General features: G+C 46.2%; 2 protein-coding genes across 2 annotated transcripts; one reads left to right on the top strand and one right to left on the bottom strand.

Moving 5' to 3' along the window:
- The first annotated feature begins 275 nt into the window (after positions 1 to 275).
- Positions 276 to 9,909, top strand: TBX6 (T-box transcription factor 6). Its single transcript, XM_033169448.1, has 8 exons — positions 276 to 935; positions 1,942 to 2,170; positions 3,014 to 3,281; positions 4,079 to 4,222; positions 6,577 to 6,647; positions 7,067 to 7,134; positions 7,764 to 7,956; positions 9,580 to 9,909. The coding sequence occupies exons 1-8, from the start codon at positions 812 to 814 to the stop codon at positions 9,827 to 9,829; spliced, it is 1,347 nt and encodes a 448-aa protein (XP_033025339.1). The 5' UTR covers positions 276 to 811; the 3' UTR covers positions 9,830 to 9,909.
- A 1,905-nt stretch (positions 9,910 to 11,814) lies between these two features.
- On the bottom strand, positions 11,815 to 17,624 carry PPP4C (protein phosphatase 4 catalytic subunit). The gene is made up of 9 exons (XM_033169389.1): positions 17,485 to 17,624; positions 15,774 to 15,879; positions 15,613 to 15,664; positions 14,760 to 14,810; positions 14,561 to 14,662; positions 14,251 to 14,424; positions 13,837 to 13,963; positions 12,779 to 12,968; positions 11,815 to 12,580 (listed from the first exon to the last, which is right to left on the bottom strand). Exons 2-9 carry the CDS (start codon positions 15,869 to 15,871, stop codon positions 12,451 to 12,453), a joined length of 924 nt encoding a protein of 307 aa, XP_033025280.1. The 5' UTR covers positions 15,872 to 15,879; positions 17,485 to 17,624; the 3' UTR covers positions 11,815 to 12,450.
- Positions 17,625 to 18,911: the final 1,287 nt, after the last annotated feature.

Raw genomic sequence — 18,911 nt, 5'->3', positions numbered from 1 at the left:
ATCCCATAGGTCAGGATCAATCAGGAAACTTTGGAGCAAGGGTGTTAATTAGGCAATTAGGAGAAATCAAGTGGTGGGCTCAGAAAGGGACTCAGCTGACTGTTCTTAATGAAGTCTGAGGTGGGACTGGGCATGCGGTGGGGGGGGGGGCTTAAATTGGGACAGAAGAGATGGAAGTGGGGATTGGACAGGAATGGGGAGGGTGGGGGTGGATTCTGCACACATCTTATATGACAGCAACACAGGCCAGAGATGAAATAGCAGGGAAGGAGGAAGTGGGATAAAATAGAGCAATGTTGACAGAAATAGCTAGGAGGTGTGTAAGGATGGGACATCCTGCGACAGAGAATATATATGTCCCTGCTACTTCTCTCCCTTGTTCCCCTGCCTTAAGCCCCAATCCCCTCCCCTCTTGAGGTGTGAATGTGCCATTTGGGGTCTCACTTCAAAGGGTCTTAGCAGAATCATAAATACAGCCCCAGCCAGGGGCTCCTCAGGGAGAGAGAGGATCTACAGGGTGGATGCATCCCAGACTTGCCTCCAGAGACAGAACGGGGGAAAGCTGGCTCCCAGCCCCTCAACCCTGCTCCAGCTGAACAGCCTCCCTTCCTTCCAGGCTCTTACTCTGCATCCCACTCCCTCAGAGGTCCCGTTACGACTTGCACCATCCCTCTAACCCTCTAGACCTTCCTTCCTACCCAGAGAAAGCAGGAGCCCTGGCTTCCAGCCTCACCTGTTCTAATCCACTAGATCCTCACTGCTTTCCCAGAGAACCCAGAAGTCCTGGCTCCAAGGCTTCCTGCAGCACCCCATGTATCACCCCACAGAGATGTTCTCACAGTATGGGGGCTCCTATCCTCTGCGACCTCCCCCACCTCCCGGGGCTGGGTATCCCCAGGGTCAGGCACCTCAATATGAAGCCTTCAGATATCCAGGTGAGAAAATGGGATATGGTGGTGGGGAAGGCGGCGGTGGTGGTGGTGTGAGAGGGGAAGGGGGAGGGAAATGAAAAGCCAAAATAAGATAACAAGGGTGAGTAGAGGAGCAATCACATGCCAAAAATGCTGGCTGAGCTGAAGCACATCCTCTTTTCAGCCACTGGCTGATGCTGGGCCAGTCACCATTTCTCAATCTAACGTAACCTACCTTAGGAAGAAGACCACAAGTGCTTCCCTGGACTCCTTGGAAGAAGGGCGGGATAAAAGAAGAGAAACATATGAGAGCCGCAGTTTGCGGGATTCTTTACAATGGGGTTGGGGTGGAGTTGCAACGAGTTAAGAGATTAGAGCAGATGGAACTATAATAAGGAGGACTTCCAGGTTTCTTTGGGAGGGAGAGTGGTTTAGAGAAAGGGGAGGGGGGAGTCTGCAATCCTGGACTTCTGTGCTTGGCAGGAGAGAAGTGGGCTAGCACAGAATGGGGACTGGGTGGGAACCAAGACTGCTGAATTCTCAGAGATGGTTGGATGGGGCAAAGGGATTTGGAGGCCAGAGTTGCTTTATGCTCTGGGAGAAATGTAGGACTTAGAATCTGAAGGGGGGGGCGGGGAGACAAGAGGAAGGCTGACAGCAGGCACCCAAAGGAGGGGCATGAGTAGGACTCAGCAGTACCCAGAAAAGAAGAAAGCAGTTGTGGGTTTAAACAGGCCAGTGGGAGGGCAGGCTGGGACAGAAGAAATGCAAAATTCACATAAATTCCATTGCTTGCTTCCTGCTCCCATCAGCTGGACTTTTAGCACCCAAGACCAACTGGCCGGGGGAGATGTGAGGGGGGAGCAAACAGGCGGAAGCCAGCAGGAGGGTGACAAATTCCTGGGATGAAGACCCTCAGTCTTGCCTGCAAGCCCCTGTATCCCCCCCCCTCCCAGCTCAACCAATACCTCTCAGTTCCATCAGGCCTCTTTTCTGACTTGTTCCCTTCCCTTCTCTTCCCTGCCCTCAGACCTTGATGCTGCCCCTAAGCTGGATAGCTTCTTCCCTGGGTTGGAACCCCCAGGGCGCCTCCTGCCCTCTGCTCCTGGCCTCCCTTATGGGACAGGCCAGCCTCTCCCATCAGGCCCACCACCAACTACACGCCTACCCCCCGGAGTACGGATGAGCCTGGAGAATGGAGAACTTTGGAAGCGTTTCAGTGGGATTGGTACAGAGATGATCATCACCAAGGCAGGCAGGTGAGATGCCAAGCAGGAATGTAAAAGAGAAAAAAAGTGGACCTTGAGCTCCAGAACCCTGTCCCAGTGCTAGAGATTCCCCGGCCACATGCAAAACTAATGCTTCTGAACCAATGTGGATTGCATCTTCCCCAGTCCTGAGTGATCAGAGCCAGTGCATAACCCCTTTCTCCTTAGAAATTACAGCACTGTTCAAGAAACTCAGAATCAAGGAAGATTAGAGGCTGATAAACATAGCTCTCTATTTCATTCATCCCTCCTGTAAGTTCCGCACTAGACCCTGGGGGGGAAGTGTCATCGAAATGAAAGTACATTCAAAGCACACAAAAGACGAAATAACTTCTTCACATTACTGGGGATTAATCCATGGGATTCAATGCCACATGATGTGATGATGATGATCACTAACTGATTTTGGAAAGATTAGACACTAAGACTTAGACACACAAACAGAATACAGCTATCTGTAACTAATGGAACCTCCATGTCAGAGGCATATATATGCACAATTTTAGGAAGTTTCCACTGTGTTCTATGGAGCTTAGTACTGAGATGGGATGCATGTCATCAAGAACTGTTAATCTTCTTTGCTCTTCCCTGCACATGGATGTCCAGTGTAACAGGATCACTCTCCCTGCTCTTTTATTTTTCTGAATTTGTCAGCTTCAAAAATGAAAAAAATAATTTGTGCCAGCTACTGCTGAGGGTGGCGGTGGCAGCAGGAGTAAGTGGTGGTCCTGTTCTGCCCCCTGCCCTTTGTTATGTCTCACTGATGAAACCTTTCCCACCCCCCAACCTGCCCAATTAAAATATTCTAACCCACATTTTTAATCAACTTTGCAGGCGGATGTTTCCACAGCTGAAAGTTTCAGTAACAGGACTGGATCCTGAAGCCAAGTACCTGCTGCTAGTGGATGTGGTCCCGGTGGGCAGCTCCCGGTACAAATGGCATGGCAAGCGGTGGGACGCCAGTGGCAAGGCTGAACTGCCCCCGCCAGACAGGGTCTACATCCACCCCGACTCACCTGCATCAGGCGCCCACTGGATGCGCCAACCTGTATCTTTCCACCGGCTCAAGCTCACCAACAACACACTGGATCCCCATGGACATGTATGGCCAGGGGGAAAGGGCACTTTGGGCATGAGGCTATATGGAACCATAGGGTATTAAGTGGAAAGGAATATAGCTGTAGGGAATGCTCTGAGCTCCTCAAGGGAAAAATGGGTTAAAAGAATGGCACTAACAGCTATTGGGCAGTTCAGATTGATAATAATAACGGATTGTGGCTATGGGTTATATAGCAAAGAGGCATACCTTGGGTTTTGTACAATTTGTGCTTAAAATAAAATCTCCTCCAGCATTCTGAAATTCTACATCATCTGCAAATTATATAAACTAAACACACGTAGATATATCGCTTTCTCTCTCACGTATGCTGCAGTTGTGATTCCTGAATGGCAGGGGGTCAGACTAGATGACTCTCGGGGTCCCTTCCAACTCTACAATTCTATGATTCTGTGCATAATTTATTTTACTCCCATCATTCATGAGAAAGGGCAAGTAACTATGCAGCTCCCTGAAGCCCCATATTTGGATCATTAGAAGTCTACTCAGTCCATGTGATTTCACCAGGGACTGAAGCCTCATTATGTAACCATGAGGACTAGAATCTTGCTCTCCTTCTTAATGTACGATAAAACAGAGATTCTCAAGCGAGTGAATCCTGCAAGTTGCGGTAACATAAAAAAGGCTTTGCTTCAGGCAGATTCACAGAATTTACACCGGCCCTGACTACAACGGGAGCTAAAATATCTGTTTGCATTAAAAATGAAATATGGTAGGGAAAACTGTTTGGACAAGTAAACAAATAATATGACTCACCTCTGGCTCTTGCACCCCCTTCTCAGCTGATTGTTCACTCCATGCACCGTTACCAGCCGAGGATACATGTGGTTGGAGCCGGAGGACGCCGTGGGGCAGGCAGTGGCTGCGCTTCCTTCACCTTTCCCGAGACCCAGTTTCTGACTGTCACGGCCTACCAGAACCCACAGGTGAGAAACAAGTCCACTGTTATAAATTTAATATTTGCTTCTAAAAGTCCCTTTCCCGTTGGTGGCAGGAAGCAGGGATGTGTCCCCTTGGACAAATGATTTATCCACCCCCAACCCCAACCCCGCTGCCCGCCCCCATTGCTTATCCCTGAAGGAAAGGCACTTTTTTTCATCAGCAAATGATAATCAAATCATAAACTGGCCATTAAAATAAGGCAGCAGTCCTGAGAATTCTCACGCGAACATCAACTCCATCAAATTCTAAAGAACTTCTGAGGAAATGTGTTTAGAATAGAAGCACAAATGTGAGAGGCAGCTTCATTTTAGAGAAATAACATGGGAGACCCTCCCCAGGAAGTCAATTTGGCTTTCTGTATGACCAACTTATTTTTTGTGCCCGTTCTTTTCACCAAGCTCCAGAAAGGGCAGCCTTCCAAAGCCCATTTCCTTAAGAGACACTCTGGAATTGGCACAAATAGTAAACCATCGACGTATTCCAGAACCACCACCGCTATATTGTGGAAGGATAGCAAAAAAGTGTGGCAAGAAGATGTCTCCATTTTCACAAGGGTTACACAAACACACACACAAATCCTCAGCATTTCCCCCTAACTTCTAAGTAGCAACCAAGCCCCATGTGCAAGGGGTCCTAGGTGACCTTGCTTTCAATTCAATCCCATGCGACTCACTATCAATACAGCAATAAAAACCACAGCAAACAAAAAAACCATTCCAACACTGCACATTTTAGAACTCCACTGCCCTTCCCTGAACATTTCTACATCACTAAAATGGCCTGTTTTCCTTTTCTCTGGCCATATCCCTTCACCCCTTCACCCCCTCACGTTTAACGGCATCCTTTGATTAAGCTCTAAAACCTTTCCTTTTAAATAGTGCTGCAACAGTATATTTCCCCCCACTTATTTTTGCATATCTATGACATGGGGCAAACCTTACATTTTACTTACCTCCATGAAAACTGGGACTGCTGACGCCCTCCACCTTCCTATGAAGCTCTCTTCCCCTACTTGTCCACCTCCATAAAACTCAGGCCTGAGGCCTCCCTTCTTCACTTGCCCACCCTCATCTATTGATGCCATTACAGCTAGAACAGAATGGCTTCTCCTCAGGATTCTTCCACCTCTAAATCACCTCAGCTCCTTTCTCCTCCTGGCCATATCCCTTCACTCCACAACCTTTCACCTCATGCTGAATGGTGCCCTTCCACCTCTGCATGGGCCTGTGCTGCCCCCATCATTTTGTATCTCCCCTATGCGCCCTTATTTATTGCAGTACTCCACTCCTGTGTTTCTTTCCACTTTTGAATAGCTCTTCATACCTCTCACCCAAAATATCCTTCCCTCTAATCAGTCAGAGCCTTTACCTTTCATTTGGAGTCTTTCCATGTTTTATGATATTCCTTTGTAAGTTTCTGCCCTAAAATATACCCCCCCACACACACACACAAATTCAGCTTCTCTGTTATTTAACCATTTCATTGGACTTAATATTGTAATAAAATCTGCTCTTGTTTTTTTTTATAACAATATCCCTTAACAAACTATTATTCAGTGCAATCCCTCTACTCTCACACAGGGTCTACAATAGCTATTGCACTATATATCCCATTCTTCTGTCTCATTCCTCCCATTATGTGCCGGCCTGGGCAGATGGGAGTTGTAGCCCAATACTTCTGGAGAGCACCAGATTGGTTAAACGCTATTTTGCTCGTGTACCCACTTCGAACAGTTCTGATAGGTAGGTAGGTAGGTAGAGGTAGCGATATATATACACACACAGTGCTTTTTTCAAAATGTTTAGGGGTACTCTCATTTTCCTACTCATATTGAAATACTGCCCCTCAATGAGGTCAAACTTAGATTCACAAAATGTTTAGGGGTATGCATAACCCTGTGTCCCCCCAGAAAAAAGCACTGTGTGAGTATATATGTGGATATGTATGTGTGTGCGCACACACACACACAGAGCCCCAAACCTGGAAAAAACCAGTAACATGGCAATCAGCTCACATCTAGGTAAGAACTAGTACCAGCAAGAATAGAAAGAGAGTTGTCCAGGAGAGCTGACTGTCTCCTCCTCTATTACAGAACCCCACGCCAAAGCAAAAGTTTTGCTCTAGGTTCTGAAACTTGAATATGCTGTCAGCAAATTAAAAACATCTGCCAGTATTCTATCATTTTTGAAAACATAATACAAAAGCGGAAAGATCGATCATATATCTGTGCCCGCATGCTAAACCAAATCTCAGAACACACAAAAATATATGTGGGTATACATCTAATCATACCCTTTCAATCGCCTACCTAACGTTTTCCTGTTTCCTCCCCTACCAGATCACTCAGATGAAAATAGAGAGCAACCCTTTCGCAAAGGGCTTCCGGGAGAATGGCATGAACAGCAAAAGGTGAGCTGACCCGATCAGGAAAGATGTCAATGCCGTAGAGAGGAGCTGTTTCAGCCCTCACATTAGCTGGCAGCAGTGATTCCCTTCCCAAAATGTTTGCCGCTGACGGGGGTCAGGGGGGCTAGACCATAAGGAGATGGGCTTGTCCTCACTGGAGAAACAGTTCACTGGGCTGGAGAATCACAGGGCGCCAAGATGAACGGGCTCATAACAACTGCTACTACTCAACTTATAAAGTTACCTACTGAGACGATTCATTCAAAAAGCAACCATACCAAAAGGAATTATTGAGAAAATAAGAAATATTAGATGGAGGGGGGGATTTTTTCTTTGCTCAGGGGACCATATTATTAAAGTCTGCCCCTGGCTTCCACCATTGCTTTTCTGCATCTTATTATGGTCCCCCGTACAAACTTTAGGGAGCGCGAGGCCCGAATCAAGAGGAAAATGAAGGCAAACGAATGTGAAGCCAACATGGGGGAAAATGGTAAGAGAAACAAACATAAGACATTGTCTGGTCTCTTGTCTCCTTCCACCACTTTAAAAGCACAACATTTCTCTCCAGACATCATTAAACAAAGTGAGGATTATTTAAGTGGATACTCTGTGGGCCTCCTCACCATCCTTAACTCTCGGTAGCTACTCACTGCCCTATGTATATCCATTTCTTACAATGCCACATACAATGGCCACCTTTTGCTTCCTTTCACTGTTTGACAAAAATCCCATCACTACCCTCACCCCAAGTCCTATATAACTCATTAAATTATACCTGCTGTTTCATATTTTTGCCTCCTCTGAATTGTCTTTCCCCACAATTACAATCACACCCTGCTCTGCCCTGATAGCACAAACTTGCTAGAGGGCCCTTACCTGAAAAGGTCACAACCTCAGGTACTATAATGAATTCCCTCTTTATTTCAGACATTCCAGAGAACCTGTTGTTTTGGATTTTTTTTCTTTTTAAGTTGTATGCGTCCCTAGAGGTTCACTACCTCCTATGCCACATTTACGTGCTTTCTAAATTCATACAAGTCCTGTTTTATTATTCCCCTTTCCCATTATATAACCTTCTGCCTGCTTTTCCTCCCCTACCTGCACTTCACCTCCACCTAGAGAGCAAGAAAGGCCCCTGCGACTCCACCTTGACAGAGGAGACACCTCTGGAGCAACAGCAACCACCTGCGCTTCCACACCCTTCTTGCTCCTTCTACCCACCTGCAGGGATCAATCCCAGCGGAGCAGAAGCTTATGTCCAGCACCCAGCTGCCTTCCATGGCTGGCGGGGGGCACCGTCACCCTATGGCAGGTGAGCCAGCCATGCAACATTCCCCGAGTTCTAGAGCTATGTTGCCAAACTTCTGCCTTTGTAAAATAAGTTTGGAGCATCCCTGGGTGATCTGAATCACCCCTGGTGTTCAGGTTTCCTTTGGCGGCTGAATAAACCCTGTCCTAGTGTATAAACATTTTTAGAGGAGTAGGGCTGATTTGAAAGCACCCTCACAGCATTTAAGGTACCTGGGCAATAATTTGAAGTGCTCTGATTTCTTGCCACGCCTAATACATTGAAGAATTTTTACCAGAGGGAATGAAAAAAACCCACTTGGCAATGGGCACTTTTTCCTTTTTATGGCATGAATAGACTTCTGGAACGGATTAAGTTCGAGAACCAAGGTACCACTGTAACTGGAATTATCTACAGCTACATCGTGGCATTGAAAACAAGTCAGCAGAGCACAAGACTCTTATTCTCAGGGTTGTGGGTTTGAGCCCCACGTAGGACAAAAGATTCCTGAATTGCAGAGGGTTGGACCAAATGGCCCTCGTGGTCCCTTCCAACTCAACAATTCTATGATTCTGTGTGCCCATTTTCCAAATTTTACTTTGAGAATTGCTGCAGCTGCACCTGGCAAAGACTGCGCTGTACTCTAGATAAAAATTAGCCAACATGGTGCCCTCCATATGCTATGGTCCATAAGTTCCCTCCTCACTGACCATTGGCCATGCTGATTGGGGCTGATGGGAGATGGAGTTCAGCAACATCTGCAGGGCACTACCGTGACCATCCTGGCTCCAGGGAGTTATGAGTGCAAAGAGGCTTCTGGGGGTGAATGCAAGTTCACTTTTTTAGTCTGAAAATGGGTATTGCCCTCTCTTGTTAGCAGTTGGCTACCAGCTGTGATGTTCCCCACTCCCCCCCTTTTTTTTGGTGTGTTGAACAAATAAATGTACTTGTGCCAGTTGAAAACTATTTTTATAAGTAGGTAGAAGTCTGCCTGACATGCCAGAGTAGCTGCTAACCTAGCATTTAACTTACTGGAAGATACAGTTGAAAAGCAAGTTACAAAGCAAGGGTCATGCCCATGATGAAAAAAACCACTGGAGCATTCTTAAAAACCTACACAAATAGATAACCTGCAGCCTTTAGCGAGTAAACACCACTTTACTTCTTATGCTAGTGCTTGATCCGTAACAGAGCGCAGCCGCAAATTGTCACCAGCTGCATGCAATGGCAGAGTCTCTGATTATTCACAAGATTTGAACACTAAGCATCCTTCATCACTTCATCTTACTTTTGAACCTAACTCAGTGCAGAAATCTCTGAGAAAGATGTTTGGCCCTTACCCAAGGCCATTCTGTGATAGAACCAGAATTAACCATGTACTGATTACTGTGGCCAACGTCCCACACAATATGGCATTTAACAGGAAGAATATGCAAGGCGAGGATGCAGAAAATACATTCCGGGCTGTAGCATTATCTATGGGGAAGCTACAACAAGTAGCATACAGAAAAACTATAGCTGTCTGTGGGGAGGCGTAGTTGGGCAGATACACGCACTTGGAAGATTGGTCATGTCAAGCCACTCAAAGGGGGGGGGGCACCTGCACTTTTATCAGTGTTTGACTTACCCCTCATCTTTCCCCCACAGCCCAAGTCAAGAAATGGCAGCTCCTCCATCATCCCCAACTACCAAGTCACCTCCTGAGCAATCAGATTTCAGACCTATGCTCCCGGCAAGTTGGAATGGGCTGGATATTATTCCTTTCCTTGGGGGAACAGAACCCCCCGATACCTCCTCCTTTCCCCCTTTCAAATTCAGCTTCGCACCCTACCCGCCTCCACCTCGTGTCTATGGGCCCCCCTCTGGCTATCCTGGCTCTCAGCCACCTATGCTCTAACTCTTGCTCCTCCCACAAACCCTGGGATTCGTCTTCTAGGTATTCTGTTTCCCTCGCTAGATTTCATGGCTTTCCCTGTTTCTTTACTGTATTACTGTCCATGTTGGGAAGGGTAAACTTGTCTGTATCCTGCTTGTCTTATAATTAAACATTTTTAAGGTCATAACATGGTGTACGTCTGTTTTATTCCATGACATATTTAAGCAAGCTAGAATTCTGAAATTCCAGCCTACATTTCTGCTCCGCCAGACAGCTTGACTGGTTTTAAGTTACACATCAGAAGGCTTCAGCAGATCCTTTTAAGACATCTCACCAAAACAGGTTAAATAAATCAGGGCAGTTCTCAGTTGCAGACCACAGAGTTTTGGGGCAAGAAGTATTGATGGGTGTGTGTAGCACCAACCTGCCTCGAGAAGCAGCACCATCAAGTAAGCGAGAAACTGCTTTGTAAAAAATGTAGGAAGAAGTACAGGTGAAACTCAAAAAATTAGAATATCGTGGAAAAGTCCATTTATGTAAGCAATTGTTTTCATTAGCTACTGGAGTTTTAATATACGAGATAGACTCATGACACGCAAAGCGAGATAGGTCAAGCCTTTATTTGTTATAATTGTGATGATTATGGCGTAAAACTGATGAAAACCCCAAAGTTGAAATTGTTAATTTGGGGTTCTCATCAGCTGTACGCCATAATCATCACAATTATAACAAATAAAGGCTTGACATATCTCGCTTTGCATGTCACGAGTCTATCTCATATATTAGTTTCACCTTTTAAGTTGAATTACTGAAAGAAATTAACCTTACCACGATATTCTAATTTTTCGAGTTTCACCTGTAGTATAATATATTAGATAACAAGCTCCACGGTAGACAGAGATTCCAACTGTGGCATGATTGAAGGCCGTGAAGATTGCTAGGCCCTTTATTCTGTCAGCTTCAACTCAATAAAAGAAGTGGAAACACTCCCCAACAGGGAACGTATGGAGCTCATCTCATCCTCCACTCTTTGCAGGAGCCAAGCAGGTTTGGGAGGTAAGGAATGACAAGGACACCTACACAGATATTTCTGCCCAGGATCTGGCAGCATTCAACATGCACCCTGCTCACAAATGTGGCTACAGAAATATGCAATGTACAAAATGTCAATTTTTTTTAAAGTTTTATTAGAATTTTTTTATCTAAAAGTTGTAAATAGGAAAAAAAACCCAAAATGAAAACAAAATAAAATTAGAGCAAGAGACAGATCATCGGAGGGGAAAGCACTCCTAGACATAAGAAAAGTGGCAGGAAGTTCCACCCTCCCCTTCTAACTCTAAGTAGGTATCTGGATTGAATGTGAGTATCCCTTCATAGGAATAAAGGGAAGGGGGTGGGAGATTTTGACCCTGTGGTGGGTGGGATTTGGATACACCAACACCACAGGGGGTAGGATGTGGAGGGATGGAGAGAGACAGAGAACACGCCCCATTGGTCAAATTAACTAGCGTGATATGGTCCCAGTCTCCCCACTCAAGGAGAAGGAGCGGCAGGGAGGGGGATAAACAGGATATAGATTTGCCAATAATACATTTAATAAATCCACCACAAAAAATTAAATGGATTTCATAAAGCATTTGCATCCTCCAGTGACCAGAAAGTCTACTTTATTTTAATTTATTTATTTATTTTGCAAAGTCTGGACTTTCTGGTGCAAAAAGGTGGGGACAGTTCAACCTTCCAGTGGCCAATAAATGGTTGAGGAAAGTGGGAATGAGATATGGCGGCACACAGGGGAACCACTTCCCAGTCTATGTTCATCTATTCCATGTAGTTCAAGCAGACTATACATCGAAGTGCGAAGAAACCAGCGTTCTAGGTCTTCCAGCAACCAGACACAGCAAGGTTTGAAGCACTTCCTATTCTCTGCTTAAATGCTATGGAATGGCACAAAAACCGGAGTTCTAAGATCAGCTGACCAAAAAGTAAAAATGTTTTTTTTAAAAAAAAAAAGTTAAACCAGGAAGCACCTAAGTGACGTAGAAGCAGAGAACCAGTCTAGAGACTTCATCCTCCTAACAGTTGCAGATATTCTTTGGTCACTGGTTTCCTCTTTATTTCCAAGTCCAGTTCTCTCCATCTGATACATCTTCTATAAATAATTTCCAGTCCTTCTAGAGAATAGAGAAGCACTGCAGATGAGCTAGAGAACTAGGCTGGGAGGCTGTCAGCTGTGCCCCTAGGAAACCATAGAACTCTGAAGATCTACAGCTCCTCTCCATTTCTGGGTTGACCTTCCCCCCCACCCCACCCCGTTTCGCCTGGAGTGATCTGAGATCAGAAGAGTTCTATGTTTTTCCAATGACCAGAGGTCCCAAAAATGTGTTTCGGGCGGAAAATAAAAACTAGGGCAGCCCTGAAGAGACTATAAAGCGATTGGCTGGAATTCAGTAGTGTGGAAAAAGATGGCCAATTCAGTCTAAGGGGTCCAGAACTGAGGGTTTATTGGGCAAGGGGAATGGAGCGGGGGGGGGGGGGAAGAGACCTGATCCCTGCCAAACTTCAAAGAGGCTGCCCACCCCAGCCAGGACAAGAAAACAGAAGCCGCACGAGGGAAGGGTGGGGGGAGATGGAAGAAGCATTCACAGGAAGTAGTCCGCAACAGGCTTCTTAGACGGGATGCCTCGAGTTTCTTGGGGGGCAGCTTCAAAGATAATAAATTCCTTCTGAAGGTGTTCATCCAGTTCCAGGATGGCTGCCACATTCCCACAGCTGTGTGCAGAGCAGAGGAGAAGGGTCACAATGGCATGCCTCCAGTTTCATCAATGCCACCCTTCCAGGTAACTCACCACCCTTCAACACAGACCTAGCCTGCAATCCCTCCTATATGCCACACAGCTCAAACGGTACACAGTGCTAGGCTTGCCATATCTGCCCGCTATTCCACACCCATCCCTTCTGTCTCCTCACCGGTAGCAGTAGTTGGGAGCTGACCACACAGTAAGAACTGTTTCGTTGAAGTGCCACTTGTACCCCTCCATGACCAGCTGATGCGCTCGACAGATCATGTCGATGTCGTTCGCCGCGTTGAATTGCGCCACCACGTCACTGCCGAATAAGTAGCCGGCACCTCGTGGGCTCACCCCCCAGCCTGTGGTATCTGCAAAGGACAGAAAAGCTGGGCTTACGACACAAAGGAAACCAAGCACCAGGCATGATCAACTAGGGGAAAGGGCATCTGCTCTTGATGAACTTACAGAACAAAGCTGATCAGCAATTGGCCAAGAGGTAGGATTTTGTATAAAGCCCTCACCCCACCCAGCTTGGGCTGCTCCATGTCCATTTTTACCAGTCAAACCCTTTTAAAAAGAACCAGAGTGAGATGAAATGATGGGGGCAGAAAATACCTGATCTTCTTTAGATCAAAGACTCAAAGGTTCTTGTTTTTTAGAGATTTTTGGAATACTGCACTAAGCAGTAAATAAAAGCTTTAAAACAAATAAGTGAACAAACAAACAAATAAATATTCCTTTAGCTCACTGTGAAGTTTATCGGGCATTAAACCCACAGAGATTATAGGGTCCTCTGCCTTCCAATAAGTGAAAACATATTCATTCCATTACAACACAAAGAACTAAAAACATAGGACAGATTCATCAAATAAGTTCCACGGAGTGCTCAGAACTCCATCATATCAATTGTGATCTCTCTTTAGCAGCTTGTACAGAAGTACAAGGTCAGATCAAAGATGCTGGGGATCTCTTGGTAACAGACTCCGCCTCTTTGGGTTTCAGTGCAATTTTAAACCACAATTAAAGGTTCAACACTCTTCTACTTACGCTACACTGCTCTTCCTGGTACGCTCTACTCCTAATACTGTGTAACCTATTAAACTTTTCATGGAACAAATACTATTACCATCTTAACCATATGCAATGCACAAAGATTCCTTTCTCCTTCATGCATGTGCGCGCGCACACACACACACACACACACACAAAACCACCCCACTCCACACACAAAAATACCTTCAGGGTCAGACCAAAGAAGATCACACATGGGACCATCATGAGGAACCTCCTGTTTGCGATCTATCGTTCGAATCTGGTCCAGTGTCTGGATGGATGGGGACAGACCACCATGGACACAGAAAATCTGCAACAGAAAAGGAATGTGTGCATTTGGAAAGCTGCATATAGAAGCTCTAGGGCCAAAGAGCACCTCCCCACCCACCACAATGAAACTCATGTTGTTGCCTTCCCACTTTATTCTAACTGTTGCACTCTATTCTCACACCAGAAAATCTACGTTTTTTTAGGCTGTAAGGCCCTTGCAGCAGGGACAGGGCCTCTAGTACTCTGGAAAGCTCTGCACATAGTGATGGTGTGCACACACACTTTCTCAAATACTCCTACCATTATAAACACACACAGCATGCTTACCTTGCCATCAATGATAGCAGAGAGGCTGAGGTAGTCAAAGATCTCAGTGCAGTAACGCCAAACGGTGACAGAGCCGTATTTCCTCAGGCACTCATCGTAAAAGCCATATACCTGGGTGATCTGTCTGCTCTCATGGTTGCCACGGATCAGGGTGATCCTGTCAGGGTACCGGACCTGTAAGAGAAAACAACCAAACCAGCATAGACAACAGACATGGAAATGTTATATAACGCAGAATTCCTAGCATCTCTATTCAGGTAGAACAAGGAAAGCATCCTTGGATTCATCAGGGGCAAAGGTCATTCCTAACCTTGAGTGCCAGCAGTAGCAAGAATGTTTCAACACTGTAGAAGCCACGGTCGACAAAGTCACCCATGAAGAGATAGTTGGTCTCAGGCACATCACCACCCACCTGCAGGAGAGAAACAAAGGGCACGTAAATATATTGTCCCAGGAGATCTTGAAAGCTGAAGTTGAGCACTGGAATTGGATGGCTGAGCAGTACTCACCCTGAAGAGCTCTTTAAGGTCATAGAACTGGCCATGGATATCCCCACAAACCTGGAAAGAATATTGAACTCTTTAATGTTCTCAAGGTGGCTATTACTACCATCATACCTAGTCCAGTGTATCTGAAAGACCAAGACCCTTCTCTCTGCCCACCAGTAAGAGCTAGATTAGCACGGGCATGGCATTTTTGGTGACAGCAAAACATTCTTGAAACTACACCCCCAGGGAAATATGTGTTCCCTCCGTCATTCCTCTTTTTCAGAAGAACTTTGGAACATTCAGAAGAATCCATGTGTTGTGTTTTGATATTCTTTTTCCTCTGTTACTGTTCATTCATTAAGGCAGGAGAGGAGAAACTTGTTCACATTCCTTTGTTGGCCTGTGTCCAGTTTCTGCTTGCTAGTAGGGAATGAGGCCAAAGGCAGAAATGGATGGAGAAACAGCTATGACTTGTACCTTTTATACAACAGACTACATTCCAGTCATGCAAAACTCAAGAGGTTTGTACACCTACGCAGACACGCACCAAATCTCCATCCAGGAAAGAGACATGATTGCAGTTCAAGCACACATTCCAAGTAAGGCAAAAGCACATGAGAATATTACACAGTAACATGGCATATGGAGTAGTTCTGAAGGCCAGATAGTGTCCTGGAAAGTCACCTTTGGCCTCCCTCAACCTACTTCAAAGGATGTCTTTTTTTAAATCAGCAGCATGCTTCAATTTCTTATTTGTAAAATGCCTTGTGACAGCAATTTTTTTTAAAGGATAAAATAAAAATTTCAGGTGTTATTGCTGCCAGCACTGGGGTCCCCAAACACCAATGAACATTCGCTTAAAAACAACACTCACTGTTACTGGGGAATCTACTCTCTGGACGTTGCTTTCTTCCACCAAGATCTCTCTGTAGAGAAAGGAAAGGAAATGTGTCTCACACAGATACTCTACACCATAATTGGCTGCATTTTATAGTCTTAGAACAGGTATTCTTATAGATGTCAGGCAACACTCACCTGGCTTTGGCACAGAGGGCTTTGACCTCGCTCTCCTTGATGAGCTCACAGCGCCGCAACTGCTCGATCTGACGGTCAAGGTCACTGATTTCAGCCATATTGCCCCCTTGTAGGAATAGAATTAGAGTCAACTTAAAAAAAAAAAATAGAAGACTTAAGATCAAGGCATACAACTTTGATGACAATGGGAAAAAGAACCAAGCACATACAGCCAGAAAATATTTCCATCAAAAAGGATGAGAGTAAAAGTCAAATAATAGGCCATACGCTCTATGTTGTTTCCTACTATTGTCCAATTAACAGGAAGGATCACAAGGAATATCACTAAGGGAGAGACTTCTAATCTATATCTGCTTTTCCCAAGCGGGTGCTCTCCAAATCTTGCTGGAGTCGGTCTATAATTTCTATTGGTCAAGCTGGCTGGGGCTGATAGGAACCCAAAACACCTGGAGGACACCAGATTAGGGAAGGCTGATCTATAAAGTAAACCCCTTATACTACCCTTTCCACAACTGTGAAGCATCTGTAAAGAAACACTGGGGGAAACTTCACACACTGTAACAAAACATAAACAAATAAGAAAATGAATTAAACCCAAGCTGGATGATATTTATATGTGTGTGTGTGTTACTAAAAAGAGCTGGAAGAGACTATGCTTTCAGACCCTCTGTGATATGAGGCTGTTGGTATCAGAGGCATTCTCTTTCAAGCTTCTGCAAAGATTTCTGCAAACTGTGCTTCATACACTGAAAAGGCAATATAGATTTGGAAGGCAGTAAAAAAAAATGCATTGTTATAAAAACAATGATCATTGTTCTACACACTTCTGTTATCAAAGGGGAGAGGGTGGTAAAATCTTCTTTTCAACATCAACAGAGCAGATTATCTCCTAGGAAGAAGTTCCCACCCTCTCCATCTTTTTATCCAACAGTTAATGGGAAGGTGCCTCCACCCAACCATCTCATTCAAAAAGCCAGGTCTCCACCTCACTATCTGATCTCTTTGTCCAATGATACCCAGAACTTTTTTAGTTAAGGAGTGATGAGTCACATCAAAGGAGAGAGCAGAGCATGACCAACTACCTCCTGTTACCATGACAATACCACCCTATAGGTCTCCTAAAATATTCCCATCATGTCACCCATATTTGCTTCTCTGCCCCCATCAAGCTTCTAAGCAGTTAAATGAGCCCCCATCCCCCGAACTCACCATTAAAAGGGCAAAGGGAAATTTGCATATAAAGAAATCAAGCAAGTTAACAAAACCTACTCAGCCAGCTGCTACTTGCTGTATTCCCTCGCACCCTCAGAAGGTCCACCTTCCACTCCATGCCCATCCCTTTCCAAAAAGCCTTCCTTTCGGAAAAACATAGAACACCTCACTCCACGAGGTTGGACACCCCCAGGACAGAGCGACGCCTGCCTTCTCCATGAGCTTGAGGGGAGAGAAGCCCCTCTTTCCCCGTCCCCGCTTCCTCCTCCTCATGGGCCCCACCAGCCCCGCTCCCTCAGGAAGCTCTGACGGTCTCGCTTGTGAAAAGCGCCCAGAGCCTCCCTCCAGGTGACAACTCTCCCCTCTTCCCCCTCCCGACCCCACGGGCTGCTGTCTCTATGGCAACCAACTTTCCCCGGCGCCCCCGCCCGCGGCCAGGATCCAAAGGAAAGGGCGCCTCCCCCCGCGCACGAGGGCGCCCCACCTCCCGAGCGCCTACCTGGGGTCCCGGTAGCGGCGGCGGCGACGGTGGCGGCTGCTCCGCGGCTACCTCCGGCTCCCGGGCCCGGCCCCTCCCCCTCTCTCTTTCCGGCTCTCCCACCAACTACTGGGCGCTGTACGTCAGTTCCGCTTCCTTCTAGGAGCAAGAACGGGCACGGGTGAGGCGGGGCTTCTCTCCGCTATCCCTTTGAAGGGGCGGGACCTTGACTCGTCAGGAGTGACGAAAAAGGGCGGGGTGGGGCGGAAAAAGTATGCCGGCCATGCTGGGGTTTAAAAGGCGCCGCTGACACTCAGCCGGAAGTGACGAAAATCGTGGAGGGGGAACCTTTTTATTATTTTATTTTATTTTATTTTTTGAATATATACCGCCCTATACCCGGTTCACATAAAAAATCACAATACCGGTATATAAAATCAAAATAATCTCAGGGCGGTTCACATAAAAAATCACAATATATAAAATCAAAATAATAACAATAACCCAATAACACCTCCAAATATTATTTAATTGACGCGCATCCCTTTTAAATATGAACATTGTATTAGTTAGACAGCACTTCACAAGGTGTTTGCACGCAGCCAGGGGGTCGAGAACGAAAGCGTGGCTGGAGGCCTCCTTCAGGTTTTCCTGGACTACAGCCCCCGTCATTCGTCGCCGTCGGCCTTGCCGGCTGGGGCTGATGGGAGTTGGAGTCCAAAAAGTCTCTCTCTGTCTCTTGTCTCTTGGAGGCAGAAGGATGTCGGTCTGGAAGTGGCCTAGTATCACGGGCGGAAGCTGCTGGAGGGAGGGAGGGAGCCTCCTGAAATGGAGGCGAGGATGCGCCTCCTGACTTTCTGAGGGCGCGCCTTGGAGGAGCTCAGTTGAAGGGTGTGATAAGCCACGCGGGGGCAGGTGGGGAAGTGAGAACCGCCTATTCGATTTTAAAGTGCCCCCACCCCGAAAGCGGAATGATTTCTAACCCTACCACCCATCAATGCTCTGTTATGTTGTAGGAAGGAGCTCCGTCTGAAGCCCGTTAGCAGAGTCTAGACAGGGTAGGCAGCGCTGCGTTCCGTGGATCCGATCCATAGGGTTTCAGCGGAAGGGGAGGAGCTCTGGCCTTAAGGGGACTGCTTAGTCCTCGAGCTTTGATATACTGTACAACCTTCGAAATGCGCATAATTACTTTTCTGCTGTATATTTTCTGTGTCCATCGAGCTTTGATATACTGTTGTTGTTGTTCAGTCGTTCAGTCGTGTCCGACTCTTCGTGACCCCATGGACCAGAGCACGCCAGGCACGCCTATCCTTCACTGCCTCTCGCAGTTTGGCCAAGGTTGATATACTGTACAACCTTCGAAATGCACATAATTACTTTTCTGCTGTATATTTTCTGTGTCCCTCGTGTACTGTCCTCATCCAGCCAAACACTGGACCAGCGCATAT

This window comes from Lacerta agilis, chromosome 14 (assembly GCF_009819535.1).
Source record: "Lacerta agilis isolate rLacAgi1 chromosome 14, rLacAgi1.pri, whole genome shotgun sequence".
Classification (NCBI taxonomy): Eukaryota; Metazoa; Chordata; class Lepidosauria; order Squamata; family Lacertidae; genus Lacerta; species Lacerta agilis.
The sequence above is the reverse complement of the archived record's forward strand: the minus strand, read 5'-3'. Positions and strand labels throughout refer to the sequence as shown.

Excerpts from the sequence above, each read along its gene's own strand:
- TBX6 (XM_033169448.1), top strand. The coding sequence starts at position 812 with ATGTATCACCCCACAGAGATGTTCTCACAGTATGGGGGCTCCTATCCT. Across the intron at positions 2,171-3,013 it reads ATCATCACCAAGGCAGGCAG|GCGGATGTTTCCACAGCTGA; the intron begins GTGAGATGCCAA and ends TCAACTTTGCAG. Across the intron at positions 7,135-7,763 it reads AGCCAACATGGGGGAAAATG|AGAGCAAGAAAGGCCCCTGC; the intron begins GTAAGAGAAACA and ends ACCTCCACCTAG.
- PPP4C (XM_033169389.1), bottom strand. The coding sequence starts at position 15,871 with ATGGCTGAAATCAGTGACCTTGACCGTCAGATCGAGCAGTTGCGGCGC. Across the intron at positions 15,665-15,773 it reads GCCCTCTGTGCCAAAGCCAG|AGAGATCTTGGTGGAAGAAA; the intron begins GTGAGTGTTGCC and ends CTTTCTCTACAG. Across the intron at positions 14,811-15,612 it reads GAGTAGATTCCCCAGTAACA|GTTTGTGGGGATATCCATGG; the intron begins GTGAGTGTTGTT and ends TATTCTTTCCAG.